The sequence below is a fragment of the Corvus cornix genome, chromosome Z, assembly GCF_000738735.6.
Source record: "Corvus cornix cornix isolate S_Up_H32 chromosome Z, ASM73873v5, whole genome shotgun sequence".
In the NCBI taxonomy this organism is placed as follows: Eukaryota; Metazoa; Chordata; class Aves; order Passeriformes; family Corvidae; genus Corvus; species Corvus cornix.
Window position 1 is genome coordinate 15857501 of NC_046357.1, and position 27843 is coordinate 15885343.

The window sequence follows — 27843 nt, forward strand, 5'->3', positions numbered from 1 at the left end:
GCGGCGGAGCGCGGGATGGGCGCGGCGTGGGGGCGGTGGGCGCTGCGGGCCGGGCTGGCGCTGGGCGCGCTGGCGCTGGTGCTGCAGGGGCTGCGGGGGTGGCTGGCGGCCAAGCGGTACGAGTTCACCCCCGCCGAGATCGCACAGCTCGCCCGGCACCACGCGGGTACGCGCCGCCCGGGGGGACGCGGAGGGGCGGCGGGGAGCGGGGCCGAGGAGGGATGGCGGTGGGGATGGGCATGGGCATGGGGTTGGGGATGGAGAAAGGAGCCGGGGATGTGGCGGGGAGCTCCGGCCTGGGCTGGAGGGGGGAGCCGTAGCGGGGACGAAGGTCCGAGGAGAGTCCGGTACAGGGGGGCCGGGATCATGGCGGGAATGGGGCTGGAGTCAGGGAGGGGCGGGGAGCTGGGTCTGCGCAACAAGACCGGGACAGGGAGGGGATCGGTACCGGGGAACAGCAACAGGGAACGCGGGGGTAGCGGCGTGGAAGATAGGACTGGAGCAAAGGAGGGATGGGGACCAGGACAGCGGCATCACTCAACCTGTTTGGGGCTGAAGCTCCGGGTGGGTCAGGCGTGGGGCTTCAGAAGAGGGCTGTCCCCACAGGGCACAGGGGGTTTGGTCGGTGCTTCGTCTCACCGGGACAGGGGCACTGTCACCTTGCTTGGGTCTCCCATATTGCCCAGCACCTGGAATGGGCCAGAGGACTGGAGCATTCAGTGCTGCTTGTCCTCCGTCACCATCCAGGGAGGCGATGGTCAACAGGAGCTGAGGGCTGGAGAGAGGAGATGTCTTCCCTAGGCAGACCTCTCTGAGGGTGTGCTGGGACGCTGTGGCTGTACAGGGGATTTGGGGAGGAGGTGGTCGGAAGAGCTTTTTCTGTGCCGGGGACTTACAGTGACCCTGGGTGCTGCAGGGCTGGACCATGAGCTGGCTTTCTCCAAGATCATTGTGGAGCTGCGAAAGAAGCACCCGGGCCACATCCTCCCAGACGAGGACCTGCAGTGGGTGTTTGTGAATGCGGGCGGGTGGATGGGCTCCATGTGCCTGCTCCATGCCTCGCTCACCGAGTACGTGCTGCTCTTCGGGACAGCTGTCGACACTGGGGGACACTCTGGTAAGCAGGGGGACAGGGCTGGTGGGCAGGGGAGTTCTCCGAGCTCTTCCTACTCCGCTCTTTCAGGTGCAGCTGGCCATTGTGTGCCCAGCACAGGGAGCCCACTGCTTCACTACTTGTATGGGCTGAATGATGCTGGCAAACACTCTCTGCGTGGGGACCAGCCCCCATGGTGTCCTGCAGCATCTGCAGGTCCCTGTTTGTGATACGCCACATGGCCAGGACTCTCCGCATCCAGCTGGCAGGCGATGGCAGACATCTCATCTCCCAGTGCTTCAGGAGGGAGCAAATGCCAAAGAAGTTGGAAATAATGGGGCTTAAGGACACCAACCAGCCCTGGCTGGTGGTATATGGCTGTTCATAGAGACAGTGGGGGTGCAGAGCCATCAGCGCTTCTTGGTGTATTGAGGCACTGGGGCTGCTGTCCTGACCCCCAGAGGCCTGCTCCACAATTGAGACCTGGGCTCCTGTGCTGTCCCTGGCAGGGAGATGCTGAGCTAGTGTCGCCTGTCCTCCCACAGGTCGCTACTGGGCAGATATTTCTGATACCGTCATCTCTGGGACATTCCGGCAATGGAAGGAGGGGACCACCAGAAGTGAGATCTACTATCCAGGTAAGTGCAGCAGTATGGTGCCCTGCAGGTTGCACCCATGCCTTTGGGGCACAGTCAGTTGCTGTTGTAGAAGCCCTTCCTTTGAGCTGACAGAAGCCAAGAGCTCAGGATAGGGCAGTTTGGGTCTCCAGTGGCACATCCCAGCATCTCAGTTGGTGACAGTAAGAGAAAAGTGAGCAAGGCTGGGGTGGGGTTGGAAGGCTCAACCCTGCAGGTCCCAATCCCATGTTTCCCATTTGGGTGTGATGTGGGGCAGCCACTGGGAGCCGTGCTGGTTGTGTGTTTTGGCAGGGGACACCATCGTGCACCAGGCGGGAGAGGCCACGTCAGTGCAGTGGAGCGCAGGCACCTGGATGGTGGAGTATGGCCGGGGCTTCATCCCCTCCACACTTGCCTTCGCCCTGGCTGACACTCTCTTCAGCACTCAGGACTTCGTCACCCTCTTCTACACCCTGCGTGTCTACGCCAAGGGCCTGCTCCTGGAAGCCAATGCCTTCTTCAGCACCTTTGGGTGCTGAGCCCATCTCACCAGGGCGCCCTGCCAAGCCCAGTTGGCTCCTTTCCTTCCAGCCTTTTTCTCTTCCTCCCCAAGCCCAGGTTCTAGCAGAGGCAGCAGGAGATCCCCTGTGCCTTCCCCAAATTGTTCTGTCCTTTCCCTACAGGCCAACAGGGTGCAAGGACAGAGGGACCTCGGCAGTCACAGCAACACAGACTGCCAGTTCTCTTTATTACCTGCCTGTCCCTCCTTTCTATCGGAGTCACGACCTGCTTTTCCATCCCTTGGGGCTGGAGTGGCCTTGCAGTGTACAAACACCCCTGTGTGCCCTCAGCATGCAGCAGGAGAGAAGCTGGAACTGGCTGTCCCCAGGCCCCAAAAGATTTCGTCAGCTCCTGAGACATCAGGGGGGATGATGCTGCCCTCAGGGCAGGGTGCACAGGGTGGACCAGACCAGAGCACTCACTGCAAAGGTCGGCCGCTAAGTCCCCCATGTCTCTGGCAGCCTGCCGGGACTGCAGGCAGCGCAAAGTGCTGTGTCCAGCTGGCAGCATCTCCCGTGTCTCCATCCCTGCGGATGTGGGTTGGCAGCACACAGCATCACCCTGGCACGGGGCAGGATCAGCGCTGAGACCCCCTGGCAGTGGGGGGATGCCTGGCTTCTGTGCTGGAGGGCTCCCTACTCCCCTGTGTGTCATCTGCCCTCGGGGATGCCTGGGGCTGGAAGAGGGTCCCTTCCCCACAGTCGCCTCCTGGCAGTGCCCCCCAAGGGGGAAACCCACCGTCTGTCGCCTTAATGGAGACCCCGTTCTGCGTGGCCTCTTGGCTATGCACATACCTAGTGTCCTCGAGTGCCCAAAAGTCTGTACTAGCTCAGGATGGGATCTCGCCCCTCAAAACGCTTTCCCCAGCTGTGAGACCCCCTGGGGACAGCCACTCTGCTCGGCTCCCGGCATGGGATCCCGGCTGCCAGGAGAGTGATCCCCCAGCCAAACCCAGCTGTGGACCCTGCTTGCACCCCTGTGGTCAGACCCGTGTGAGCTCACTGCTTGGTGGAGGGCTTTCACCTCACACTGCTGCCAAACACACGAGTGTGTCCCTGGCCACCCAGGCCTGTAGCATGTTGATCCTCCTGCTCCCTGGACTGTCCCTGTTCTGCTGACCGGCAGCCCTGCACACGGGCTAGTTCTTAATTTGCTACCTGAAAAGAGATGCCAGTAATAAAGTTGTTCATCCCATGTACTCCAGTCTCTGGAAGAGTCTCTGGAGTGTGCTGAGCCCTGCTATGGTGAAGGCCAGCTCTGGGACAGGAGTCCTACTGACAGCTGGGTGTCCCTGGAGAAGCTGACATCATCCCACTCAGGGTCCTGGGAGCCGTGGGTACAGCACTGGGCAGGATCAGCCCTGTCTCAGCTCCCGGGGATTGGCAGAAGATGGTGCTGTTACTCCTCTCGCCACTGCGGTCACTGGTGACCAAAAGCCTGGGCTGGTGCCAGGTCCCCACTTCCATGGGCAATCCCGTGCTCAGGGGGCTTCATCCTTCTGAGGCATAGTGCCAATGCTGAGTCTGTGGTCCCGCGAGGGTGGTTGGACCCACACATAGCAGGTGGTGGTTTTGAGAGGTTTGCACAGATACACACTCACAGGTGTGCACACATGCTGTCAGACACATCTCTGTGTGTGTGTGTGTGTGTGTGTGTGTGTGTGTGTGTGTGTGTTCACAGGTCGTGTGTGTGTATAGGTAGAATAGTTTTCAGGTGGGTGTGGGCACAACAGGTGGGGCTGGCACACGTTTGTAAATAGGTAGAACAAGCCTGTCCATACAATCAGAGCAAGTGCAGGCGTGTGAGTGTGGGTAGGACATGTGTGCTGGGCGTAGTCAGAAGAGGTTTGTTCCTGTGCATGTGTGTGCCCGTGCAGGTGGCACAAGCGTGTCACACCTGTGCGTGTGCACAGCCACAATGCTCGTGGCAGCAGACGTGCACCCCGTGTGCTCACAGACAGGCGGGCTCTGTGTGTGTGTGTGTGTGCGCGCATGTGGGCAGGCTCTGTGTGTGCACGTGTGTGTTCCTGTGGGCTGCCAGGCCACCCTGGCCCCACACCAGGCTCGTTCCCTGTGCTTTAGCAGGGAACACGAGCAATCCCAGCCGAGCTGGCCCGCGCAGCAAGGCGCTAACTCAGCAGCTCGTATCAATACCGCTCCACTTACAGCGAAGGCCGCGTAATGAAAATCCGATGGGCACGCTGGTGGGAGTAAATAAGTATGCCATTAAAATAAGAAAATCAAAGCTCTGGACAGGTCTTTTCTCTTGCCCATTGATTTCTTTTATTACGGAAATATTGCTGCTAAATAACATTAGTGTGAACAATCTCAGCAGTGTTTTCTGTAGCGCCTGTGTCAATAACTCCATCACGGGCGGGGGATCCCCCCCAGCCTGGCCGCAGGGCCAGCAGCCCTGTCCATGCAAAAGGCTGCTCTGGGGATGCCTTCTTCAACATTCCCAGCTCAGCTGGGATGTGCCAAGCAGAGAAACTACACAACACAGGGTGGCTCAGGCAGATGCCAGCAGGGTGGAGCTGGGCTTGCACCCAGGAACCCTGGCTGCTCTGCTGCAGCAGGAGGGGTTCTCCTCATCCCAGCATGGAGCACTGATTGCCAGGCATTCATTAAACGGTCACAAAAACATCCCTTTGGCGTTTGCAGCCTCTTAATAAGATAAGTGTCTCCAATGACCAGCAGAGAAGAGATGAGTTCTGGACACAGCAAGTTCAGGCTATTGGTGCCTCTGCCCCTTCTTCCCCTGCCTCCTTATCCATGCCTGAGTCCATGCTGGCCTGATCCAGCTGCCTGCAGCTTGCCATCATTTGCCATCATTGCCATTCTCACAGAGAAACTGAGGCATGGGTTGGAAGCTCATCTGCAATCACCCAGCTGCAGCACAGCCCCTGTGCCAGGGCCAAGGCTTGCTCCTTTCCCCCTTGGCTGCCCAGGCACACAGCATCCTTCAAAATGAGCACAGGCAGCAGGGACATCCTTGGAGAGCCAGAGGATGTGACCAGGACACACAGGAAATACGCACCCTTTGGTGTCCAGAGGCCAGAAGGGACCTCAGAGCACATCAAAGGACACCAAACCTTTATGGAGTGGCTGGAGGTGGGCAAGGAGAGTCAGCCATGGGCATCTGCACCCCACATCTGGCTCTACCCCAATCGCAGCTGAAGTGACCATGAGTGGCATCTTCCCGAGCTGTCACCAGGACAAATGCACATCGCTGCCCTCCTAGCACCTTCCCCCTGCAACTTGCTTTATCTTGCTGTCCCTCCACATGCAGTGGGTATTGATCAGCCCGCAGGATCTATCTCTCGATTCTTCCTGCAGTATCTCTCTGCTCCAAGTATCTCTCACTCTGCTCCGCTGTCTGCTGTGCCCATCTATACCTCCACTATCTGTCTGTGCTGCCTCAGCCACAGCCATCGATAGCCATTTGGGGAATTTCTCTCCAGCTGGGATCATCCCCAGACCCCAGCGGTGCAAAACGCTGAGCAGGGGGGCGAAGGGGACACAGTCCTGCTTGCTTGCCCCAAGGAGAGCCTGAGCACAGACATACTTCATGACACTTGTGCAGAACGCCAGAACTGCTGTTATCACTGTGGAGGTTCTAGAGAGGAACTGAGCAGGACAGGTCCCTTGCTGGCCAGGCCCAAGGCGATGGGACACGCTGCACCCCCTGGCGACCTTGGTGTTGCCACTAGCTGGCCTAGCCACATCCCCCAACCCTGGGTGCTAAACTGACCCAAGCACCCCAACCCCTCTGCCTTGCAGAACCGGAGCTTCCCCAAACACTTGGGTTCCAGTTGGGCCGCAGAGAAGTCACCAGGGGTGTCTCATTCCACCCAGCCCAGCTTTCAGGTTGCAGGGGATGAGTCACAACCCAGAGCAGAGAGTGCAGCACCCTAGGGTGCAAGGCTCCTCCAAGGGAGGCTGGAGCCATGTGGCATGGATTCTTGTGCAATGAGTCCTGAGGGTCATCTGGCCCTGTGGATCCCTCTGAAACAGGGCCATCTCATCTTCCCAGTGGAAATTCAACAGGAATGCCATACTGACAAACTAACATTGACAGGGGCTGGCAAGCGCCAGGAGGTCCCTACCACTGCCGCAGAGGGATGGGATGGGCCAGTGCAAGCTACAGCTGTCCAGCCCTGAAATAGGACGGCCGACAGCTAATTTATCTCCTGCGCAAAGATAAACAGCGCCTGGGGGCCCTGCGGGGTCGGGAGCTGCCCTGCTCTCCCAGGGAAGGGTCTGATTTTTCCAGGAGAGCCTCCCTGGTGGGCATGGTGCACTATGTCAAATGCTGCTGAGGTGCCAGGAGCTTAAGGAGCCCCGACAGTGACCAATGCCATGGCAGGACATGGGGTAGTTTCTCAAGAGATGCTCATGGGGAAGGTGGTGAGCCCAGAAGCAGCAGTTTTTCCCTGCAGAGGGAAGTGGCGAAGTGGACAGAGCTGGTCCATGGAGCCTGAGAGCCAAGTCAGCTCCTGTTACAGCCACAGCCAGTGGCTGTTTTTCCTCAAGATGCTTGGAGGAAAAGGGAGGACTTGGCTCATGCTGGCTGCCCCTGACCCCTGCAGCACACTGGTGGCCATGGAGGGGACAGAGCTACCAGCCCTTGGCACCCAACCTCCTGTCATCCCATGCCACCAAAACCCAGTGCAGCAGTATGAAGTCTCAGTGACAAACTGCTCTGGCTGTGGGATGGGACTAAAGCCATAGTCCCTTGTGTCCCAGTGTTGTGGGGTAATGCTGCTCCCCAGCTGCAAACCCTGCAGCTGCCCCGGCCAAAAAAAGCCCAAGGAAGAGCAGGCACCTCCTTTGCCTCCTGGCAAAGTTTTCTCCATAGAAAAAGGGGTCAGGAAAAACTGTCAGGCAGGTGGAGGGAGAGGAAGGAAACAGTCTAGGGATGTTGCCAGCGGGCAGCACCCAGCACAGTGAGGTGCTGTGCTCTCACCTCAGCTTACATCCTTGTCTGACATCTGGAGACACACTTGATGATACCCCGGTGCCACAGTTTACTCCACTGCGAGCAGGGACACAGAGCAAGCCAGGAGCATTGAGACACTCCAGTGACAGAGATACAGCTGTGTTCTACCTACGCCAGGAAGCCTCTTTGGGCATCCAGCCCACATTGCAGTCTGACCCCTTCAGCCAGGGGCCAGGCACCCACAGCACCTCTCACAAAGATCCCTCAGAAGTCCCAGCCTCAGGGTCACAGGTCATGCTGCTGTGACCCCCCTAGCTCTCAAGGATGGAGCTCAGGGTTCAGCATTTGGAGCTTGCCCCAAACACCCTTTTGCACCTGCACATGGATTGATAGCATGAGTGCACACACCCACCTCCCCCAAAAAGGCACACGTGCACACGCCTGCCCCTCCTACCCTCCCAACAGAGATTGCACACACCAACAAGTGAACTCACAAAAGCACACACCCAGCTCCCCACGGACATATATACAGCATTTATTATTGTCCCCAAGAGCAAACACACTTGTGTGCATACACTGCAGGCGCTCAGCCCCTCTGACAGTGCACATGGCTGCACACACGCGTGTGCATGGTTATTGCTCCATGTGATGGACACACATCCTCCACACGCACCTTCAGGGCGTACACACACCTTAAACACCGGGCACACTCGCCTTGGTGTGGGGGGGCTCCCGTACCGACATGTATAATGCATTCACCTCTCCCGGTATGCACAGGCACAGGGGTGCTCAGACCCCCTGCACACACACACGTGTGTTAGACCCCAGTGTGCACAGGCACGGGGGTGCTCAGACCCCCTGCACACACACACGTGTGGGGGGAAGGTCATCCATCCCACTGTGCACACAGGTACGCACACAGGCAATGAACACAAGCACACACCTTCCCCCAGCACACACAGGTATCTACACACACACCGACAGACGCTCTAAAAAGTGTGCGATGAGTGCAGCATCCTCTAATAGGATGCACAGACCCCTCGCACACCCCACCTTCACGTTTCCCGCTCCTCACACATCTATGTGTGCACCCCCGGACAGCCTGCACACACCCCCATGCACTCCCCTCGTCCAGCACCCACACACAGGCACAGGCTGGGGGTCGCCCAGCCCGCTACGCCCCCGGTCCGGCTCCTGCGGCGGCCCCGCGCAGGGCGGCCCGGGGCCAGCTCTCGGCGGGCCGGTCCGGGGCGATCCCGCGGGGCTGCCGCAAGCCCAGCCCTCCCCGGGTGACTCCCTAGACGTGCGCTGGCAAATGGGAGCGGGGAGGGGTGTTGCTGTCTGACGGCCACTTGTTGCAAAAAAAAAAAAAAAAAAAAAAAAAAAGGGGGAAAAAAAAAAGGAAGAAAGAGAGAAAGAAAGAAAAGAGGGAAAAATCCCACCCACCCTCATCTGCTGCGGAATAAAAGAAATATCGGCGGGCGCGGCGCCATGTGAGCGGCGGGCCGGGGCCGGGACCGGGCGGAGCAGCCGGCCGTGCCCCCCGGGACGGCGGGGCGAGCCCCGGGCGGCGCTCGGAGCCGGCGGCATGGTGGAAAACCCCAGCCTGGCGGCCAAACCCGCCCTGGTGAGGGACGGAGCGGCCGGAGGGCCCCGGCGACGCGGGGGTGCATGGTGGGAGCGGGGTAGGGACACCCGGGATCCCCGGTGGGAGCGGGAGGGGGTCCCGAGAGCACAGGGCGCCCGGTGAGACCTTCCGCGGGATCGGGACGGGGTCACCGGCGGGGACGGGGCTGTGGGGGACTCGGTAGGAGATGGTTCCCGGTGGGACCGTCGGGGCGGATGTCTCCGTTGGGACCGGGGAGGGAAGTGGTCCTCGGTAGGACGCGGTTCCCAGTGGAACTGGAGCGGGGGTGCCAGCAAGACGTGGGTCCCCAGCGCGATCGAGGAAGGAGGCTCCCCGCGAGACAGCGACGGGGTTCGCGGGTCGGAGCCGTCCCCGGTAGGAGCGGGGGATGTGGTGCCGGAGGGCCGGGTCCCCCCCGGGGCAGGGTGCCGGTGGTCCCGGCGGGGGACGGACGCAACCCCTCCGGCGGCGGGAGCCGCGCCCGGCGCGGTGAAGGTTCCGCTGGCAACTTTTGGGCAAGGCCCCCGGGAGCGGCGGGGAGAGCGGGTGGGGTGGGGGGTGCTTCCTCCCCTCCCTCCTCCTCCTCCGGCTCCGGCGGCGGCGCTGAGGCCGTGCCCTGTGCCCGCAGCCGGCCGCCCCGCCGCGGGGACCGGGGCCGGCGGGTGGGCTGCGCTTGGCGGCGGTGATGGAGAGCCTGCAGCGGCAGCAGGCGGCCCGCCTAGCCCGCGGCCCCGACGGCGCTCCCCGACTGCCCCCGGTCGAGCCCGGCCCCGGCCCCGGGCCGCCGCCCGCCGCTCCCCGCCGCCGCCTGGCCTCCGGCCCGCGCCCGCCGCCCGCCGCTGCGGGGGAGGAGGAGGAGGAGGAGGAAGAGGAGGAGGAGGAAGAAGGGGAGCCCCGCGACCCACCGCCGCCCCCGCACCACGAATGGACCTACGAGGAGCAGTTCAAGCAGGTAAGGAGGCATCGCTGCCCCGGCACCGGCTGCTCCGGGCACGCATCCCCGGTGTCCCACCATAGTCCCCAAACTCGGGTTCAGCTTTCTCTGAAGGGACATCTCTTATGCCCCCCCACTGCTCCCAAACCCTGTCTCCGTCCCACCCTAAATGGGCAACACCACGCCCCAGCCCAGACCCACCCCAAGCAGACATCCCCCATATCCCCATTAACCCCAGACATTATTGAAACGCCACCCTAAATGAAACCCCCCAGTACTCATCCAGTGTCCCCAAACCTCATCCTCCCCTAAATGGGTACCCCCTGAATGCTCCTCACTGCCCCTGTCCCTAAGCCCCATAGGCATTCTCATGTCCCTGCTACCAAACCCCATCTCAACCCTGCTTCATGACCCCACCTCCTCTGTGTCCCCTGTGCCTGTCCACAGGCCCTGAATCATGGCAGGGTGCCTAGTGTCCAGGCATCTCCTGTGCCTGCCCTGATCTCTGCCAGCTCCATCCCTGGTGCTTTCCATAATGGGTGAAACAGGCTGACCCCTGTCCATGGAGGTTTTGCAGGGCAAGGGCTCTGGTGTGTGGTCACCCCAAGGAGCTGGCGAGGCATGGAGCTGAGTTCCCTTGTGTCCCAGCAAGAGCCAGGGCATATTGTGGTCGGTCAGTGCAGCTCACTGATTTCCTGTACTGGAGGGAGCAGCACATACACCCTGTCGCCTCATTCCTGGTGGGTGTAGGGGACACCCCTTTGTAAGTGAGATCTGGCACAGGGAAAGGGCTTCAGGGGCTCCTATAAAGGATGGAAGAAGGGTCTCTCTGTATTTAATGTGTGTGGATCTCATCCGAGCTGTGTTGTGCAAGCTCTGGTTTGCAGACAGCGGGTGTCTCTCCATGCAAGTGTGGGGGCATGGAGTGCACAGCACCAGGGCAGGTTTGTGCTCCCCGTGCGCTCAGCTTCGTTGTGGGGGAGGGAGAGGCGCAGTGGGTGACACGGAAGGTGTAGCGAGGGGATAGAACAAACAGAGATGTCCCCATACAGCTGTTGTGTGGCTTTTTAGGATGGCGTTGATCAGGGACAGGAGGACGAGGGGACTTCCGTCTCATCCGGTTCTGGCAGGAGGAGAAGGGAACAGCAGCAGGGACCCAACTTTTGGCTGCTGTGGGGGCATGCTGCTGCCTTCTCTGCTTCGAATTGCTCAGTTGTTGTTATTTGGAGGGGCCGGGGCTCATTCCCTGCCCACAAGGCGGAAGATAGAGGTGCAGACAGGGCACAGGCAGCACATGTCCCCGGCCGTGCCCGGGGATGCTGCCAGCGCCTGACACTGCCGTGAAGCAGAGCGGGGACGGCCGGGGAGGGTGAGCTGCACAGGCCAAACAGCTCGTCCGGGAAGTGTTACATTACACCCCGCTGCACAGAAAAAGGCTGACTGTCCGGTTCCCGGGGTCAGCCGGGAGGTGGGAAACAGCTCCTCCCTCCCAGGGAGGCTAGAGAAAGCATCCGCGGCATTTCTCGTCCTTCAGCCTCCCGCCCTGCCCCTGTCTGGGGCTGCCCGCGCCCCTTGTGCAGGGCAGGAATGTTGTGAATACTGGGAGAGGGATGACAGGAGAGGCTGGAGTGCAGGATAAATCCTGCCACTGCTTCTCAGGGTGAGAGCTGGCTTGTTCCTTGTTTGCTCTCTTTGGTTTTTTCCAACCCTGATCGGAAAAGCGATGGACCCCTCATCCAGAGACCCACACCTGGGTTTCCCACCTGGTGGCATGTCCCAGCCAGGGAACAATGGGATGTCTTTCTGCAGTGTGGAACAGGCTGCGGTGCCAGCTTGCTTTGGGGTCTGCAGGGTGGCTGTCACTCCTGTCCCTCCCCAGAGATCATGCAGGAGGGGATATGTCCCTGCTGGGTCCTCCCCAGGCTGCAGGGCTGTGGCTCACCCAACCTGGGGAACAGGTTCTCCACTCTGTGCAGGGACTAAATGGGGAGGGTGGTTGTGCTTCAGCTTTTGGAGGTTTCGCAGGGGCTGGGCTGTGATGCTGTGGGGGAAGTGGGGGGGAGCAGCATGTGTCTGCTGGAAAGCTGCTGGGGCAGTGGCAGTGTGGTTATGGGGGTCCTGGAGCTGGAGAGAGACCCTGTAGTGGCCAGAGCTGTATTTCCCACCAGGACTCCCTGCTTGAAACTGCCCCAAGCCATCATGGCATCATGCGGGGTGGGGTTCAGGGCTTGTCTCTGCTCTCATCCTCCTGGACTGGGGGCACAGCTAAGTGAACAGAGACCACCAAATCCAGGTAATTTGGGAGAAAATGAGCAGAGAGTCACTTCCCCATCTCTCTGCAGTGGGGAGGGTGTCTTGATGGGGATGGGGTGGGAGGTTGGTGTGGGACCAGCCAGTGAAGGGTTTCCACTCAGCGCAGTTGTGCTAAAAAGAGAGCAGAGGACGAGGTTGTTGTGGCCAAACCCAGTGAGGGTTCATGGGCAAATGCTCCTTTGCAAAGAGGAGCTTTTTGGGGAAATACTGCACATCTATTGCCATGGTTTTATATGCTTCCTGAGGCGCTGGTTTGGGGAGGGGGAGCTGGTGAGACCTTTGCTCTGACTGGGAGGGCCACTCTGATGTTATGGGGCTGAGAGACCCCCTCACCCCTGCCTCTTGCATCAGCTCCCGGCGCCGGTTTATGTACATTGATAAGGACACATGGGTCCTGGGCAAAGGTCTGGGAGGTCTCCACACCCAGGGCTGTCAGGCAGACCCAGCCCTGAGGTGAGGGGCACCACGTGGGGTCTGATTGTGCACTAGCCATGAACCCCAGCTTCCCTGAGGACTGGGATGCCTCTAAGTTTTAATTCTGTGGTGCTGCATTATGTTTGACTTGGAGGGCATGGGTAAGAGCCTGGCATTTCTGGGGCCAAGCTCAGCTCCATGAATTCAGCTTTTCCCCTAGGAAAACCATGCATACAGACAGGGCATGAGTGCCCTGGTTTCCTCCAAGTGATAGAAGAACAGCACCAGAACCCGGGGCTTTCTTCTCCATCCCCCAGGGTGGGAGGGACTGGAACATCTGGGCTTTGCATCCAGCTCTCTGTCAGCTGAGAGGATGCCCTCCCTGCCAGGGCCCCTCCAGCATGTTCACACCCATCTGTGGCTGGGGGGATCAGGATCCTCTGAAGCTCCTTCCTCCCTGCCCAGGAGCAGCTGCAGGGGGTGAGCCCCAGCCAGCCCTTCAGGAACTCTGGGGTGTCTGGTGGCCTCAGCAGTTAATTTGGGGGTGGCTGCTGTTTGCCACAGCTGTTTGCTATTATCCTCAGCCTAACCGTGGTGTGGCTGTTCCTCCTTCCCTGCCTCCCCCGATGCCAGCAGTTGCCTCTTGCACCCACCCACCTGTCCTTCACATGCGTTTAGGGAGGGCTTGCCAGCTGTGAATGTGTGCACTTGCATCTCAAAGCCTGGAGGTGTTTGCCCCTATAGCCAAAGACCTCCTTGTGCCACAGAGGGTCATCCCAAAATGGGTGGAAGGGTCTGTGGTGTGCACCCTCCTGCCTCTATCCCTGTTGCTTTCGCCTGTGGTGTTGTCCCTGGGGGTGGGGGAAATAGAGGCAGGAACGTTCAGGGAATGGAGGTGGCTGAAGAGGGGGACCCTGAGGAGAGGGTAGTGGTCTTCATGCCACAGCCCCCTCTTCGCCGCCAGTGCATCTTCAACCTAGGTGCAGGACCAAGGGCTCCCAGGGCTAAATTGGAGGGTCTCTGGTTACACTGCAGAGGCAGGGAGGGGGGATGGACACTGTTTGCTCCTGTCCGTGTCTGCCTGGAGGCTTTTCTCCAGCAAACCTGTGAGCAGAGCTCTGCCCCTAATCTGGGACCACCTGCAGCAGGGAGGTGGTGTCAGCAGTGAGGGTCAGTGTGCTGATCCTTGGGGCTCCAACAGCTCTGGCAACCCAGCACCAGTGGAGGGCACAGGACAGGGTCAGGGGGCTGCTGGGGTATGTCTGGCAATGCACACAGAGGTGTTCTGGCGGTCTGTGTGCCCACAGACCAACATGAGTGTGTGCATCTGTATAAACACAAACGTAAGCAGGGGGTACGTGTGTGTGCGTGAGCCCACGTGAGTACCCCTGTGTGTAGGGATCCTTGGGAGACCCTGTGTGTCTGTATGGATCCATAGGAGCGTGCAAAGCGTGTGTGAGCCCATGGAAGTGCTGGAATGTGTTTGTGGGTCCATATGAGCGCACAGGTGTGCGTGGACCCGTATGGCTGTGTGTATGGCACCGTGTGTGTGTGTGCCCACACGAGTCTGAGCACACCTGCGTGTATGTCCAGGCACACGTGTGGCATCCCAGTGTATTTGGGTGTGTCATGCCCATACCAGTGTCTCCATGTGTGGAACTGCATGGACCCGTGCGTGCTTGAGGCAGGGTTTGAGGGCTAAGCCCCCTCCAAGGCTGCCTCTTGCCCAGCCCACAGCACTGAGCAGCCCTGGTGGGTGCCAGTGTGCTGCCCCCGCTGCTGCTCCCACTGCTGCCCCCCCAGGGCACTTCCCAGCCCCACTGGAGCCTGTGGGATGCTCAGAGCCCCAGAAGCTGTCACAACACTATCTTCCAACTGGTGGTCCCAAGGGCTTGGGATTGGGGCTCCAAAGAAATGTAAAAACTAGTTGAGGGTGTGAGAATAAAGGCACTGTGGAGGGGAGAGGAGCACCACCAGGAGCTCATTCTGAGGCTGCTTCCAGCTCCCTCCCCAGCTGCCTTCCTGAAGTTGGATGCCAGTTGAGTCTTTGGGGAGGATGCACCCCCTCATCAGCTTGGGCCTCTTTGATAATCCACTAATTGGGTTAATAATGGAGGTAAATCTCCAGTGCTGCCAGCCAGCTGGGCAGGGCTGCAGCGGGGAGGTCAGATCAGGAGTGGTGGACTCTGGTCCCAAGGGCATGGATGGATGGATGTGCACTAGGATTGTGTGTATATGTGAAGAGTGTGTAGGGGTGCATAAGTGTGCACGGGGTCTGTGCAGAGCAGGGGGAGCACGTACAGGGGCTGTGTGAGTGTACTCGGTGGGGCTGTTTGTCCAGGGTGATTGTGCACAAGGAGAGCGTGCACAAGGTGTGAAAATCTACAGAGCAGGCTGCAGTGTGCATGAGTTTGCAGAGGGTGGGCAGACTCTACACGGGAGCTGTGGAAGCCTGTTCCTTGGGGCACAGGGCACCCACTGGAAATGCCTGTGTTGGTGGGGCTGTGTTCTCCCCTGCAGACTGCAGCTTGGGGTTGCTCCATCATGGATCCAGAGCTCACATCCCATGGCTGTAGCAGGGCATGAGTGAGCACCAGCCCCAGATACTCTTTCTGCTCAGGCACACAGCTCTTCTGGAGGCCAAGGCAGGGACTGGGGTTGCTTTCACAGGGTGGGGTTGGGGGGGCCACCAACCCTTCCTTCCACATCATCCCTTCAAAGAAGTTGCAGGAAGGGGAGGGGACCAGAGGTGCATGGTGGGGAGGGGGGATTGAGCAGCCAATGCACATCCCAGGCATGCACACAGCCCCTCAGTACTCACACAGCCCCACAGCAGGTGTGTGCCTGCACAGACCCCAGTGTGTGCCAGCACATGCCCCATGTGCTCACCCATGCACCGTGGGGTTCCATGTGCGTGTCCCTCAGGGACACCTGGGATGGTGCTGGGGTGTCATGGACAGGGTCCCCTGGCTCTGATCACCCTGGGAGGTATGGAGGGTGGGGAGAGTCAGCTTTGCCACCTGGCGTGGTGCTGGTGATGGAGCAGGGTCCCATGGCTCTGGTCTCCTAGTAAGGGATTGAAGGAGAAGGGTGTCCCACAACTTCAGTCACCCATGGAGAGATCAGGGGCAGGGGGGGATGAGAACGGAGGGGGAGGCAGATGTGGAGAGGAAAGCAGGGATGGAGAGGGAGGCAGTGGCGTAGCAAGCGCCGGTGGGTCAGGGAGGTTAACCCGAACAAATCCACTCATTGACTCCCTGCCTGCTCAGCCATGAACGAGTAACAAGGGGCTGATCGCGGGGGACGCGTTCACCAGGAGCCGGGACCACCTTCCCCGTGCCGCAACCCCCAGACGGGACAGGGGCCATGGATGGTGCCCATGGTGGCACCACACAGCCGTGGGCACCGTATTTTCTCTGTGGGGGAGCCATGCCAGCACCCCCTGCCTCAGTTTCCCCTCCTGCGAAATGTGTTGAGCAAAAGGCTGGGGACCATGTGAGCCCCCCCCTTCATGCCGGGGCCAGGCTATGGGTGGGGGGCTGCTGTCCCAAGGCCAGCGCTGCCAGCAACCCTTGCGCGGAGCCGGGTTAATGTTTGCAGCAGTTGCAGCAGGCAGCCCTCCCGGGAGCGGCTGCGGCGGGGAGGGGGTTTTAATGACCTGCCGGATCTGCCGCATTATCAGCGCTGATTAAACCTGCCTGCTCTATAAAGCGCCGTTAAATATTAAGCATGATGAAAGGCTTTGAGGGGGAACCACAGCGCTGGGAGAGGTCTCCAAACAGAGATGTCCGGCCCCACCAGTGGGGTGACTGCTGAGGCTGGTGGTGTTGGGATGAGCAAGCACTCCGCACCCCTCAGGGCTGTGAGGTCCGGGGAGCAGTGTCCCCCCAAGAGCTAGCACTGGCTTCGAACGCAGCCGGCCATCCCAGCAAAGCCGTCCCGTAACCATTAACTTATTAACAACTGGTGGAAGAGGCAAGTGGTGGCTTGCAAGGTCAGGGGGTGGTTTGTGCCTGGCGGGGAGTGATCTGCCCCCCCAGCTCTGGCAGTGGGGATGGGGGAGGGACCCACAAGCCCTTAGTTCTTTGTGTGTGCCCCATGGCTGGGGGGACTCTGGCTGTGGATACTGTTGGGATCCCTGAACCCCAGGGTGCTCAGGGCTGTGCCTCAGCTGGGAATAGCTGGATCCTGGGTATTCTGAGGCATGCCAGCAGGGCACAGGGGAGGACAGCCCAGTGTCTGGGTGCTTTGTTGTTCCCCAACCATCTTCCTGGGGAAGGATCTCAGAGGCAACAGCCGAGCTCCGGAGAGGTGCAGTGACTCCAAAACTGTACCAGCAGTCAGCCACCCGTGGTGTGTGGCTGGGGGGTGCAGGGAGGTGAGCATTACCTGGGCGCCCTGCGTGAACAGTGGCCAGATGGAAAAATTAGCAGTGCAGCTAATCAATGTGGTGTATATTAAGCAGCTCAGGGTAGGGGGGTTTGCAAGGTGGGGGGGAGCTGAGCAGGGTCCAGGGTCGATACAGCTCATATTAAGTGGATTAAATCCTGGCTGCCAATCTGAGCTCTCACTGCCAGCAGGAGGTGGCAGCTGAGCAGGGACTGTGGGGACCCCACTGAGATCACGTCCCTTGGCAGCAGGGCCCAGGGGGAACTGTGTGGGGACTCACCAGGACAGGGCAAGCTGGAAGTGCCTGGGGGGTGGCTTAGCACCTCATCACATCCTTCCTCTGTCTGAGGTGTCAGCTAGGCTAAGGGGTCTCAGGGACCCAAGCTTCATCTCTAGAAGCCCTCCTGGCTCCAGGAGAGGCATCTCCTGGGTGAGTGAGTGGTGCTAACAATGTTACTTAATCGTGGGGAGGAGGAGGAGGAGGAGGAGGAGGAAGCATAAGGTCTATTCACATCCTGTTAATAAACCATGTTCGACCTGCTGACCTCTAACCTCTCTGACAAACCCTGTTATCCCCATCCCTTAAGGAATATAGACATCACCGTGACAATGGGATGACAGGAGGGAGCAGGTCCCAGAGCTGCACCCAGTGTGGGGTGTGGGATGAAGACACACTGAACTAGCCCTGCACCAGCACTCAGGCCAGCAGTGCCAGGTGGAGGTGGGGTGCTGCTGGGGTTCCAAGGCCAGTGGGGTGGCCAAGCACCACAGACGGGTCCCCGAGGCCAGCAGAGCAGGGCTGTGCTGCGCACCGGTGGATATCGATCCCAGGGCTTGACAGTTTAATACTTCTGTTTATAGAGGAATATAGTTACATCGATGGCATTAAATGAGTTACTAATTATATCAATACAAACACGATTAAAAGGGTCCTTGCTCATAGGTCACCGCAAGCAGGAGCCACTGGCTGTGTTGCACAACTCCCCCTGGGCAAGGCTCAGACCACTGCTCCGAGGCGCATGGCAGGGGGATGCTCTGGGGCAGCGTATGCTCTGCAGGGTCAGGGGTGCCCATCCATGTGGAGTGCCTGTCTGGGGTTGTGCATGCATGTGAGGGACTGTACGTCCCTTTCTGGAGTTGTGTGTTCCTGTTCAGGGCTCTGTGTGCCCATCTGGGGTTGTGGATGCACATACGGGGTTTGTGTGTGCATATATGGTGTTGTGCATGTCCATTTGGGGTTGTGCGTGTCCAACTGGGGTTTGTGTGTGACTGTGCAGGGATCTGTGCCCATGTGGGTTGTGTGTGCATGTGCATAACAGACTTGTGCATGCTCCTGTGGTGTTCTGCGTGCCCCTGCGAGGCTGTGCACACCGATGCAAGGTTGTGCATGCTTGTGCAGGGTTGTACACTCCTGTTCCACCTTCTGTGCAGCACTCAGGGGGATCTCTGTCTCTGTACAGGGTTGTGCCTATGCTTGTGTGGAGCTGTGCAATGTCCACAAGGGGTTGAGTGGACCCACACAAGGCCGTGCACACTTGTGGGGTGCTGCAAGTTCAGACGTAGCTGTGCGTGCCTGTGTAGGGTTGTATATGCTCACATGGGCTTGCACACCCCCATGTGGGGGTGTGTCAGCCTGCGTGGGGTTATATACATCCAAGTGAGGCATGCATCCCTGCACAGCAACTGTGTGTGACCCGGGAGACCTCTTCTCCAGCCTGAGCATCCCCAAATCTCATGGAACACCCCATGCATCCCAAGCGTATCCAAGGGCCCTGCTGGCTGGTCCCCGGTTACTCACCTCTGCTCTTGTCTCCACTTAAAAGCTGACCTTTGCTCCCTGTTTGATGTAATGTGTTTTTGCATCTCAGTGCCCCACAGATAAAAGGTTAGAGGTTAATGAACAGGGGGAAAATAGGAGCCGGCCCTTGGAGATCACACCTATTTTGGGGGCTGGAGACAGTAGCAGCCTGCTCTGGGTGGGATCCTGCTGGCTTTGATGGGAGGAGAAACACGAGTGGCACCCAGGGCAGTAGGTACTGGAGCCCATCCACTGGGTGACTCTTGGGAAGGCCATGGCTTCACCTTGCAGTGGGATGAGTGGTAGTTGCCAGTTTGGGGGTTTGGTCCTGCCTTGACAAGCCAGATGTCAGGGGATGTCAAAGTGCTGGGTGTGGATGCCTTCCAGAGGCAAGGACAGGCAGGGAAATGCATGCAAAGCCTGGCTGACACAGCCTTCCTGGGGCAGAAATCAAAGCGGACTCCTGGAGCCCTGCTCAGAGCGTGACCTAGTTACCGTAATCAGTGGCTCGAGGAACTCCTGGAAAGGAGCAGGTGATAAAGAGGGAGCACAGAGTGAGGCAGGGAGCACCGCAGTGGAGGGGGACAGAGTGCTGGCACCCAGGGGTCAGGGCACTCCAAGGGCACCCTGCTGCAAGGAGGGGATAGGTAAGTGGGATCCAGAAAGCAGGGAAGCAGCAAAGAAGGAGCTCCATGGAGCCAGGCAGTCAGGACCTATGGGTGTGGTGTGAGTCTGGCAGTTGTACCCCTAGATGAGGTTAGGGACAGGCAGTTAGCACTGACCTGTGAGTTACATGAGGGACTGTTAGGTGTGTCTGTTCAGTGATTGGAACCATGGGGTCTGTAGAAACATCCTCACATCCCTGTGTGTTCCCACATTCCCTTATCCCCACATCTCCGTGTCCCCGAAGTCCTTTCATCCCCACATCCCTACATTCCCATGTCCCTGCATTCATGTGTCCCCGTTGCATCCCTGCATCACCCCATCCCCATGTCCCCCCGAGTCCCTGCAACCCCATATCCCTACATTCGTGTGTCCCCACTGCATCCCCACATCCCCGTGTCCCTGCAGCCTGACGACCCTTAAGCACAGCTCCCTTTATCTGTCTGGTGAATGATGTTCTGTGTGGAGCGGGGGTGTGCTCCCTTTCTATTGGTTTTTAACGGCCTTTCCCAGCACAATTGTTTTTTAAACGACTCTATTTTGTGCCTGACTTTGTTTTCCAGCTTGCATTTCTTTGTATATGTTTTGGAAATCCATTCTGGACTGCTGAGTTTTGTTTCTTTTCAATGGCTTTAAATTCTTGCCGGGCTTGCTGGGAGGAATTGGTGTCTATAGCGTCTTCGATTGGTGCTAATTTTTCCTTCATGTGCTCTGACTTTTACTGCTGGGCCATCGATCTGGCAGGCTCCAATTTGTCATGGTCATTCAGGCACTGTGCTGGAATCAGGCGAGCCCGGACTTCCGCACGGAGCCGGCACTTCGTGTTCCTAGTGTAGGGTCTGCACTCGCCTCCCCAGTGCTGTCCCTCAGCTCAGGCTGTGTCCGTGTGTCCAGACCATCCAGCACACACAAGTATCCTCACAGCCATATGTTTGTGTCTGTGCAATCACGTGCACACGGCAGCCCTGGCACTTGCAGCTCCTTGGATGGTACTCAGTGCCATCCATGGTCGAGCCAACTTCTCCTTCCCCAGGACGGCATCAGCCCTCACAGTTTGGGTGGGGCTGTGTCCTTGTCAGGGATGAGTGCTGATGAGGTTGCTGATCCCATGCTGGGACTTGGGGAACACCAGCACTCGGCGGTGCCAGAGCAGAGCTGAGCATTGCAATCCCAGGGTTCTGCCTGGGGCTTGGGGTTTGCTGATGCCCCTGGGCTGTGGTTCTTGCACCTAAGAGGGCGAAGGGCAGGAGAAACTGAGGCGTCTCTGCAGGCGTCTCTGCAGCAAAAGTTCAAAATAGTCAGTGGTTTGTGGGGAGCCCACGCCAGACGGAGGCACGGGGAGAGCCCAGCGCTGCCAGCACAGAGGGTGTGTCAGGGAATTCTGTCAGCGGTGCACAGAGAGCCTCTTGGTGCTGGCAGAGCAGGCAGGTGAGGCCAGAGGTGATGCCAGGATCTGGCACAGGCGGTGTCCAGCCCCAAGCACTGCTCCCTGTCCATTCTCACCTGCACGTGCTGGAAGCACTGACCCCTCTCTCTCTCCTGCCTCCAGCTCTACGAACTGGACGAGGACCCGAAACGCAAGGAGTTCCTGGATGACCTCTTTGGCTTCATGCAGAAGAGAGGTAAAGGTGTGGCTGGGGTGGGTGCCACTGCCACTCCTGCCTCGGCTGCTGGTGGGGGGCTCTCGGTGTGGTGTTCTCAGGCTCTGAGCTGCTCTAGGTCTCTGCAAAACCGGCAGGCAGGTCCTGCGGTGCTTCCCCTGGGCCTCCCCCCTAACCGCACGCTGGGGCAGCTGTCGATGCTGGTATCCCTTGGCCATTAGCGATGCCCAGCAGGGATGCCCACTGGAAACGCCCGTTGGGGATGTCCATTAACATACCCCGTGGTGACAAGCGTTAGCAACACCCGTTAATGATGGCCATTAGCAGTTTTCGGGACGTTTTAGTGATGCCTGGTGGGAACGCCCTTGGCAGCGCCCATTAGAGCTCCCCATTGCCAGCGCCTGGTGAGGATGCCCACCATCGGCACCTCTCATCGGTGCCTACGATGTGCGGGAGTGGGGCCAGCAGTCCGGGCAGCGCCGGGCACCCAGGGGTTAAGGGCTCGCCAGCCAACCCATCCTCATCGGAAATCTTTGGTATCGGCATGGGGGGCCGAGCCGGCTCCCGGGGACTCAATAAATGCTTTAACCTTCGCCCCCCCCCCGGTCGGGCCTGCGACAATTAAAAGTTGCCGAGCGCGGGCGTGTGGCCGGCCGTATTAATTAGAGCCTTTTGCTAGTGTGTGGATTAATGAACAAGCCGCTCGATAGCCAGTAAACCCCAGGCAGAGGTTAATGCCGAGCTAATTAACGGGGAAAGGCTGAGGGGGGTACGGGAGCTGCGGGGCTGGCTGTTCGAGGGGTGAGGGAGGGCAGAGAGAGGGGCAGTCGCCCACATGCCCTGCCCATTGGAAGGGTGGTGAGGCTCCCCAGCTGTCTGTGGGGCTGCAGAGACTGACTCTTGGGTTGGGCTGGAACACCACAATCTTGTTTCACTCACGGGTGTGTGGTGGGTGGCTGGCACGGCCATGGGGCTCATGCCATGGGGCGAGGCTGTAGGCGGTGGATGGGCTGGGTACTGCCCCATGGGTGCCCCCTGGCTCTGGTGCAGGGCTGTGGGGAGCAAGTGGGAAGGCCAGCACTGCTTTGGCCCCCCAGCATCCATCAGCCACAAGATTCATGGGCTGTTCTGCAGCTTCATTATCTCTCTCTCCAGAGCTAATTAACTCCCTCGCTATTGGGTCTGGGGCTAATTAAGTAAGTGCCTGCTGGTGTGGGGAGGAGGGTGGGAGCGAGCCTGATGCTTCCCTGATGGTGCTGTTCCACATCCGTCCTTGTCTGGCTGTTCCGCTCGTGTGCCCTCTGTCCCTTCTTGTCCTGTTTCTCCTACAAGTGGATGCCATCCCCCTGGGGAGGGCAGCCAGGGTGTGGGTGTACAGGTTCAGGTGTGCAGGGATGGGTGTGCATGAACCTGTTGGAGGAGACAGGGATTTTGGAGTCGGGTACCTAAGACAAAGGGGACGGAAGGGTTGAGGGGCAAGGACAGCTTCCCGAAGGCCATGAAGAGCTGGGTAAGAAGCAGCACCTGAGAACCACTGCAGGTGCAGCTGGAGCACCCAGAGGTGAATGCGCAGGGGACTACAACACTCAGGCTGTGTCCCCAAGGTGGCCAGGAGGGATTGATGTCCACAGGGTGAGCCCTACTGAAAGGGACTGCATCCTCCCTACTGTCTGTCAGGACAGTGTCAGCACTGATGTTTGTCAGCAGAGTGGAAAATTAGTAAGGCTGAAAAATGGGTGGGGGCAGACCCTCTGAGGCCACCCCATGGCACAAGGGCACAGCTGGCCCTGGTGGCTCGTGGTGACGCCACCACCACCATCAGATACAGGGTACAGGCAGTGGGGCAGCTCATGAACAGACCCCAACTTCTGTGGCACCCCAAAAGTAGTAATCAGAGATAGAAGGGGGCTATTTCTGCATTTGCTTACTGGGGTCTGCAGGGGCCCCCCATTTCCCCACCAAGCTGAGGGCCCTGCTGATAACACGGGGCCATTAATCAATCAGGGTGGTAATTGCAGCACCACAATGACTGCATCACCTCCCTGGCTGCATCGCCTCCCTGGGCTTTTGTGCCCTTCGCCCTGGCTGGGACTGGGGCCATCACTCTGCGGGGACGAAGACAGGTGCCTTTGTCAGTGGGACAGACATCGGCCACGCACCCCGCACAGCCCTGAGATTAATGGTGAGCCACTTTTGTTAGTCACCAAGGCTGGAGAGGGGAGAGAAGAAGAAAAATCCATGGGCCATTGGCTGGGGGCTGAGACTCTGCAAACTCATTGGCATTGGGTGAGAGGGAGAGCCCTCAAACTGAGCCCCCCCGAGGTGATGGGTCTTGTGCCAGCAGCCCTGAGCAGGGCTGGTGAGCTACCGACAGCAGATATCAAGTCAATATCTCTGCCTTTCTCCCAGGAGGATAAACTCCTCTCCCCCTTCCCGACCTGGTGAACAACACAGACACACACAAAAAAAAAGTTAAATGAACTCAGTAAAAGAATAAAAAGAGCTCATTTTTCAGGCTTATGTGAAGAAGCCAAGCCAATATCAGGGCTATAAATTAGAGATGCTGGAGGATGGTGGTGAATGACGGCTTCGTTTGAGGGGCAAAGCGCAGTCGTGACAGCCTCCCTCGGCCAAATGGATGGCTTTTCAATACTGCCCGTGCCCCGCCACCTTGCAGAAGGAATAAATATGGGGTGGAATGGCACAGGACAGAGTGGGATGGGATGTGATGCTTGTCTCTCCTCTGCCCAGCTTCCAGCCAATGCCCAGACCATTGTCCCAAGGAGCCATGGAGCACAGCAAAGCTGTGGGGCTATTTGGGGGTGCTTAGAAAGTGGGGAGGGGGTTTTAACGAGACCTGGTGGCTGTGGAGACCGTGCTGGTCTGTATTGGATTCACAGAACCCTGGTGAACCCATGTCCCCTTGCCCCAAAGCCTCATTGAGGAGGGTCATGCTGGGGGACCTACTGAGGACAGTTGAAGAGGATTTGGGGTCAGGTCTCCTGAAGCAGGGCACCAAAGCCCTTTTAGCAGAGGAGACTTCTGGGGCCATCTGTGAGGTTAAGAGGTCTGGAGCTGGAAGAGAAAACCTCTCCACAGAGAGATGGTAGGGTGAGTCCTCCTAGGAGGGTTGTGGGGGTCATCCCTCTTCAGAAAGGTTATAGGATGGGTCCTTTTTTAAAGTGTAGATGGAGTCTCTCTTTGTGGGGCTCTGAAAGAGCATTACAGAGTCATTCTAGGATGCTCTGAGAGATTTTGTAGATTGGTGCTGTACAGGCAGCTCTAAGTATTGTAGAGAGACAACCTTGTCTAAGGGTGTGTGAAGGAGGCACTTTGCCTATCCCACTGTGGCTCCGCATCCCAGATGAGAACATACCCAGCCCCACTGACAGCTCCATCAAAGGTGACCCTGTGCCAGCATGCTGGGGTCTCCCCTGATTTTGGGCATAGTGCCACTCTCACAGGCACCCTGGGGTCCTGCCTGCACCCCAGGTGCCTGTGGGTGCTCACCTGGGCATGGAGAGATGCACCTCCCATTGTGGGTACCTGCAGTGGCAGTGGGGGGAAGGTGGGGCTGTGATCCCAGGTAATAAGGGCCCTTGTGGGCAGCCCCCCACACCCTCTTCTGTCCCCTATGTGCCTCCGGAAGGGACACCAGTGAACCGCATCCCCATCATGGCCAAGCAAGTGCTGGACCTGTACACACTGTACCAGCTGGTGACAGACAAGGGTGGCCTGGTCGAAGTCATCAACAAGAAGATCTGGCGGGAGATCACCAAGGGCCTCAACCTACCTACCTCCATCACCAGCGCTGCCTTCACCCTCCGCACACAGTGAGTGCCTGGCAGCGGCAGCAGCCGGGGGACACCTGCCTTGGGGTACCCCAGGGCCCAGATGTCCCAGAGCCCTGGGTGGGGTCTGACATGGCATACCACAAAAGTGGTTGGAGGGCTCTGCCCCTTCCCAAGGGCTCTTTGCTCAGCATGGGGCTGTCTGGGAGATGCAGGATGCTAGATCTCCCCCTGTCTCTCTCCACGTGCAGATACATGAAGTACCTGTATCCCTATGAATGTGAGAAGCGGGCGCTCAGCTCTCCTGGAGAGCTCCAAGCTGCCATCGACAGCAACCGTCGGGAGGGGCGGAGGCAGACTTTCGGCACAGCACTCTTTAACTACTCGCCAGCCAGCACTCCAACCCTGCTGGGCACCCCCAAAATGCCTCTGCCGGCTCTTAGCATCTCCGCACACAGCTGTGGCCAGCTCAGCCAAGTGCACAGTGTTAAGAAAGGTGGGTGAGGATGCCATCTGCCTTGCAGCGACCGTCTCTTCCCAGGGATGGACTCTGCTCCAGCAGCGGGGCTGTTCCCTGTCTGCCCTTGCCCTTTCTGCTTGGGGAATATAGGAAGAATGTTGTACTTTCAGTCCCTTTCAGGGAGTGAAACAAGTGTATTTCCCCTGGCTTTGGAGGAGGACCAAGCCCAGATGTTGGGAGTGGTGGGCTGCCCTGCCCCATTGCTGGTGGGGTGGAGTTGGCACCAGCTGGGGACAGTGAGGCAGGGTGGCAATGAGGGACCTGCTGAGCTGTCTTGGTCATTGCAGAGGACGGAATGCTGGCAGCATCAGTGCCAGGGCGCATCGCTATCCCGGTGGGACTGGCTGGCCACCATCTCACAGCTGCCCAAGCAGCAGCTGCCTCACAGGCAGTGATGCTGGAGCAGCTGCGTGAGAAGCTGGAGACAGGGGAGCCCCCGGAGAAGAAGGTGGCCCTGACAGCAGAGGAGCAGCAGCGGCTGGTGCAACACGCGCTTCAGCACAACCTCCTGGCCGTGGCCTCCCAGTTCCCCATGAACGTCAAGATCTCCAACCGAGGTAATGATATGCAACACCTCAGCCTGGGTCATTCCTTTCCCTGGCACCCGAGGTGAAAGCAGCAGCAGCAACTGGAGAGGAGTATGGATGCCCAGAGGGACTGGGTCCCGGCTTATCTGTCTTGGACAGGTTCTTGTTTCTGTTTCGCTTAACACTCATATTGGTATTTCCTTTCCCCAGATGACAGACAGGAGACTGCATTGAACCTGTCCACCAACGGCATTAGCAGTATCAACATGTCAATAGAAATAAATGGAGTTGTCTACACAGGTAAATAGAAGGGCCGCTTGGCCTGTGTAATTGCGGCCGGGAAATCCAATAACTTATAGCCACTGCCTGGCCAGCAAGTCCTTCCTTCAATCTGATGTCTTTACTATAAAATCCATCGTAATGAAGTGGCAGGGCTTGGGGAGAGGGGGAAGGAGAAGGAGGGGGTTGACAAGGATGGAAATTGGCCCAAAGCAGGTGCTAGCAATGAAGGGCTAAAGTGGGGGATGAATGGATGGATGGATGGATGGATGGACGGACGGACGGACTCTGGCTGAGAAGTGACCCTGCGCCTAGGGTCATTCCACACCCCAGGATCCTAAAGACAGGGCTTGGATTTGGGGCCATCCCAATGCTTGTGTGCCCAGAGAGTCTCTGGCTGGGTGTGGCACTTGACTGATTGCAGAGCATGGTGCAGGGAAAGATGTTGGGGTGCAGTGCTGGAGCAGAGAACCCTTTGGGATGCCAATGTGCACCAGCCTGGCTAAGCAGCCCATCCCATGACCCCCAGATCCATGCCTGTCCTGCTGAGACATCCCACAATTAAAATCGATGGCTTTTCCTTCAGAGCTTAAATATTTAACGAGCTGGAAAAGTCAGGGCTAAGCAGCATTTGGGGCTGCCAGCCAAATGGGTGCTGCGCCACCCCACAGGCTGCTCCACACTGGTGAGGATGACTGGGCTGTGGGAGACACCACAGGTGAGAGGGGGCTGAAGCCCCCATGACTCTTGGTCCCACACTCCCCAGCCTGGGTGCTGGGGGCCAGATGAGCAAATCCCCCAACCCTGGGCTTGCCCTAACCCGCTTGTTCTTGTCCTCCAGGTGTCCTGTTTGCCCGCCGGCCTTCAGCCACCCTGGCACCTGGTGGAGGGAGCACCCAGACCCGTCACAACCCCATGCCTGCCCCAAACCCCCTGCTCCCAGCCTCCTCTCAAAGCCACACTCCCACTAGCACCTCGCCATAAGGCAGATGTGGCCCCACCCTGAAAGCAGCTGGGGGTGCCCAGGGTCAGGGGGACTGAGCTGTGGGACCCAGCTGGGCCACCAGGGTGGGATGGGGACCCAAAGGTGCCTCTTGCTGCAGTACTGAGCTGTGTCCATGCAAGGCTGTGAACACCCATGTGGGCCCTTTTGTCCCTTATCCCCGTGTGTGCCCTCTGACACAGATGCACACACAGACACACACAAAAGTTCCTTCCCAAGGCACCACCCCCAGGTGACCCCTGTACATCTCCTGCTGCCCTGCTGCCTGGGGGACCTCCAGGACCTGCATGCTGCATCCCCTACATCCTGCAGCCCCTAACCCACCTCAATGCACGCGCTGCTGCCCCTGTATACACCTCAACGCATACACTGCATCCCCTATACACGCCCTTGGTGCTCACCTTTCCTCTCCATACACACCCTCTGTGCAAACACTGCAGGCACGATATTCTGCAGCCCCTATAAACCGTAGCCCCTCTACACTGCAGCCCCTATATATATACTGCACCCCCTACCCACTGCAGACGCCCCTGCCCAGCCCTCCTGCGCTGCCTGGGCTTGCTGCCTCTGCCTTGAGACACCCCCAGGGTGGTGGCATCTCAGTCTCCCAGGTCCTCAGCTCAGGAGGATCACCCTGGGGGGGCAAATAATGGGGATATTGGTGGGAATGGTGGGGGTGGAGCTTATTGGGGTGGGGCTGGGGTTGGGGTTAATGTGGGGTGGGGGTTGTTGGCGGGGGGAGGGCAGGGAGGCCCAGCAGAGCCCCCCACTACCA

The 27843-nt window shown here is 58.9% G+C and overlaps 2 protein-coding genes across 3 annotated transcripts; both read left to right on the plus strand.

The window, feature by feature from the left end:
- Positions 1-9: 9 nt before the first annotated feature.
- Positions 10-3469, plus strand: SIGMAR1 (sigma non-opioid intracellular receptor 1). 2 transcript variants are annotated; one of them, XM_039567525.1, is made up of 4 exons: positions 10-166; positions 917-1117; positions 1639-1731; positions 2023-3469. In XM_039567525.1, exons 1-4 carry the CDS (start codon positions 16-18, stop codon positions 2247-2249), a joined length of 672 nt encoding a protein of 223 aa, XP_039423459.1. In that variant the 5' UTR covers positions 10-15; the 3' UTR covers positions 2250-3469. The 2 variants fall into 2 exon arrangements, with proteins under 2 accessions (XP_039423459.1, XP_019138984.1); XM_019283439.1 differs by lacking the exon at positions 10-166 and having other exon boundaries at positions 1019-1070.
- Positions 3470-8720: 5251 nt separating this feature from the next.
- On the plus strand, positions 8721-27451 carry ARID3C (AT-rich interaction domain 3C). The gene is made up of 8 exons (XM_039567526.1): positions 8721-8836; positions 9465-9788; positions 20897-20969; positions 24598-24781; positions 24991-25235; positions 25547-25816; positions 25997-26086; positions 26907-27451. The coding sequence occupies exons 1-8, from the start codon at positions 8798-8800 to the stop codon at positions 27047-27049; spliced, it is 1368 nt and encodes a 455-aa protein (XP_039423460.1). The 5' UTR covers positions 8721-8797; the 3' UTR covers positions 27050-27451.
- Positions 27452-27843: the final 392 nt, after the last annotated feature.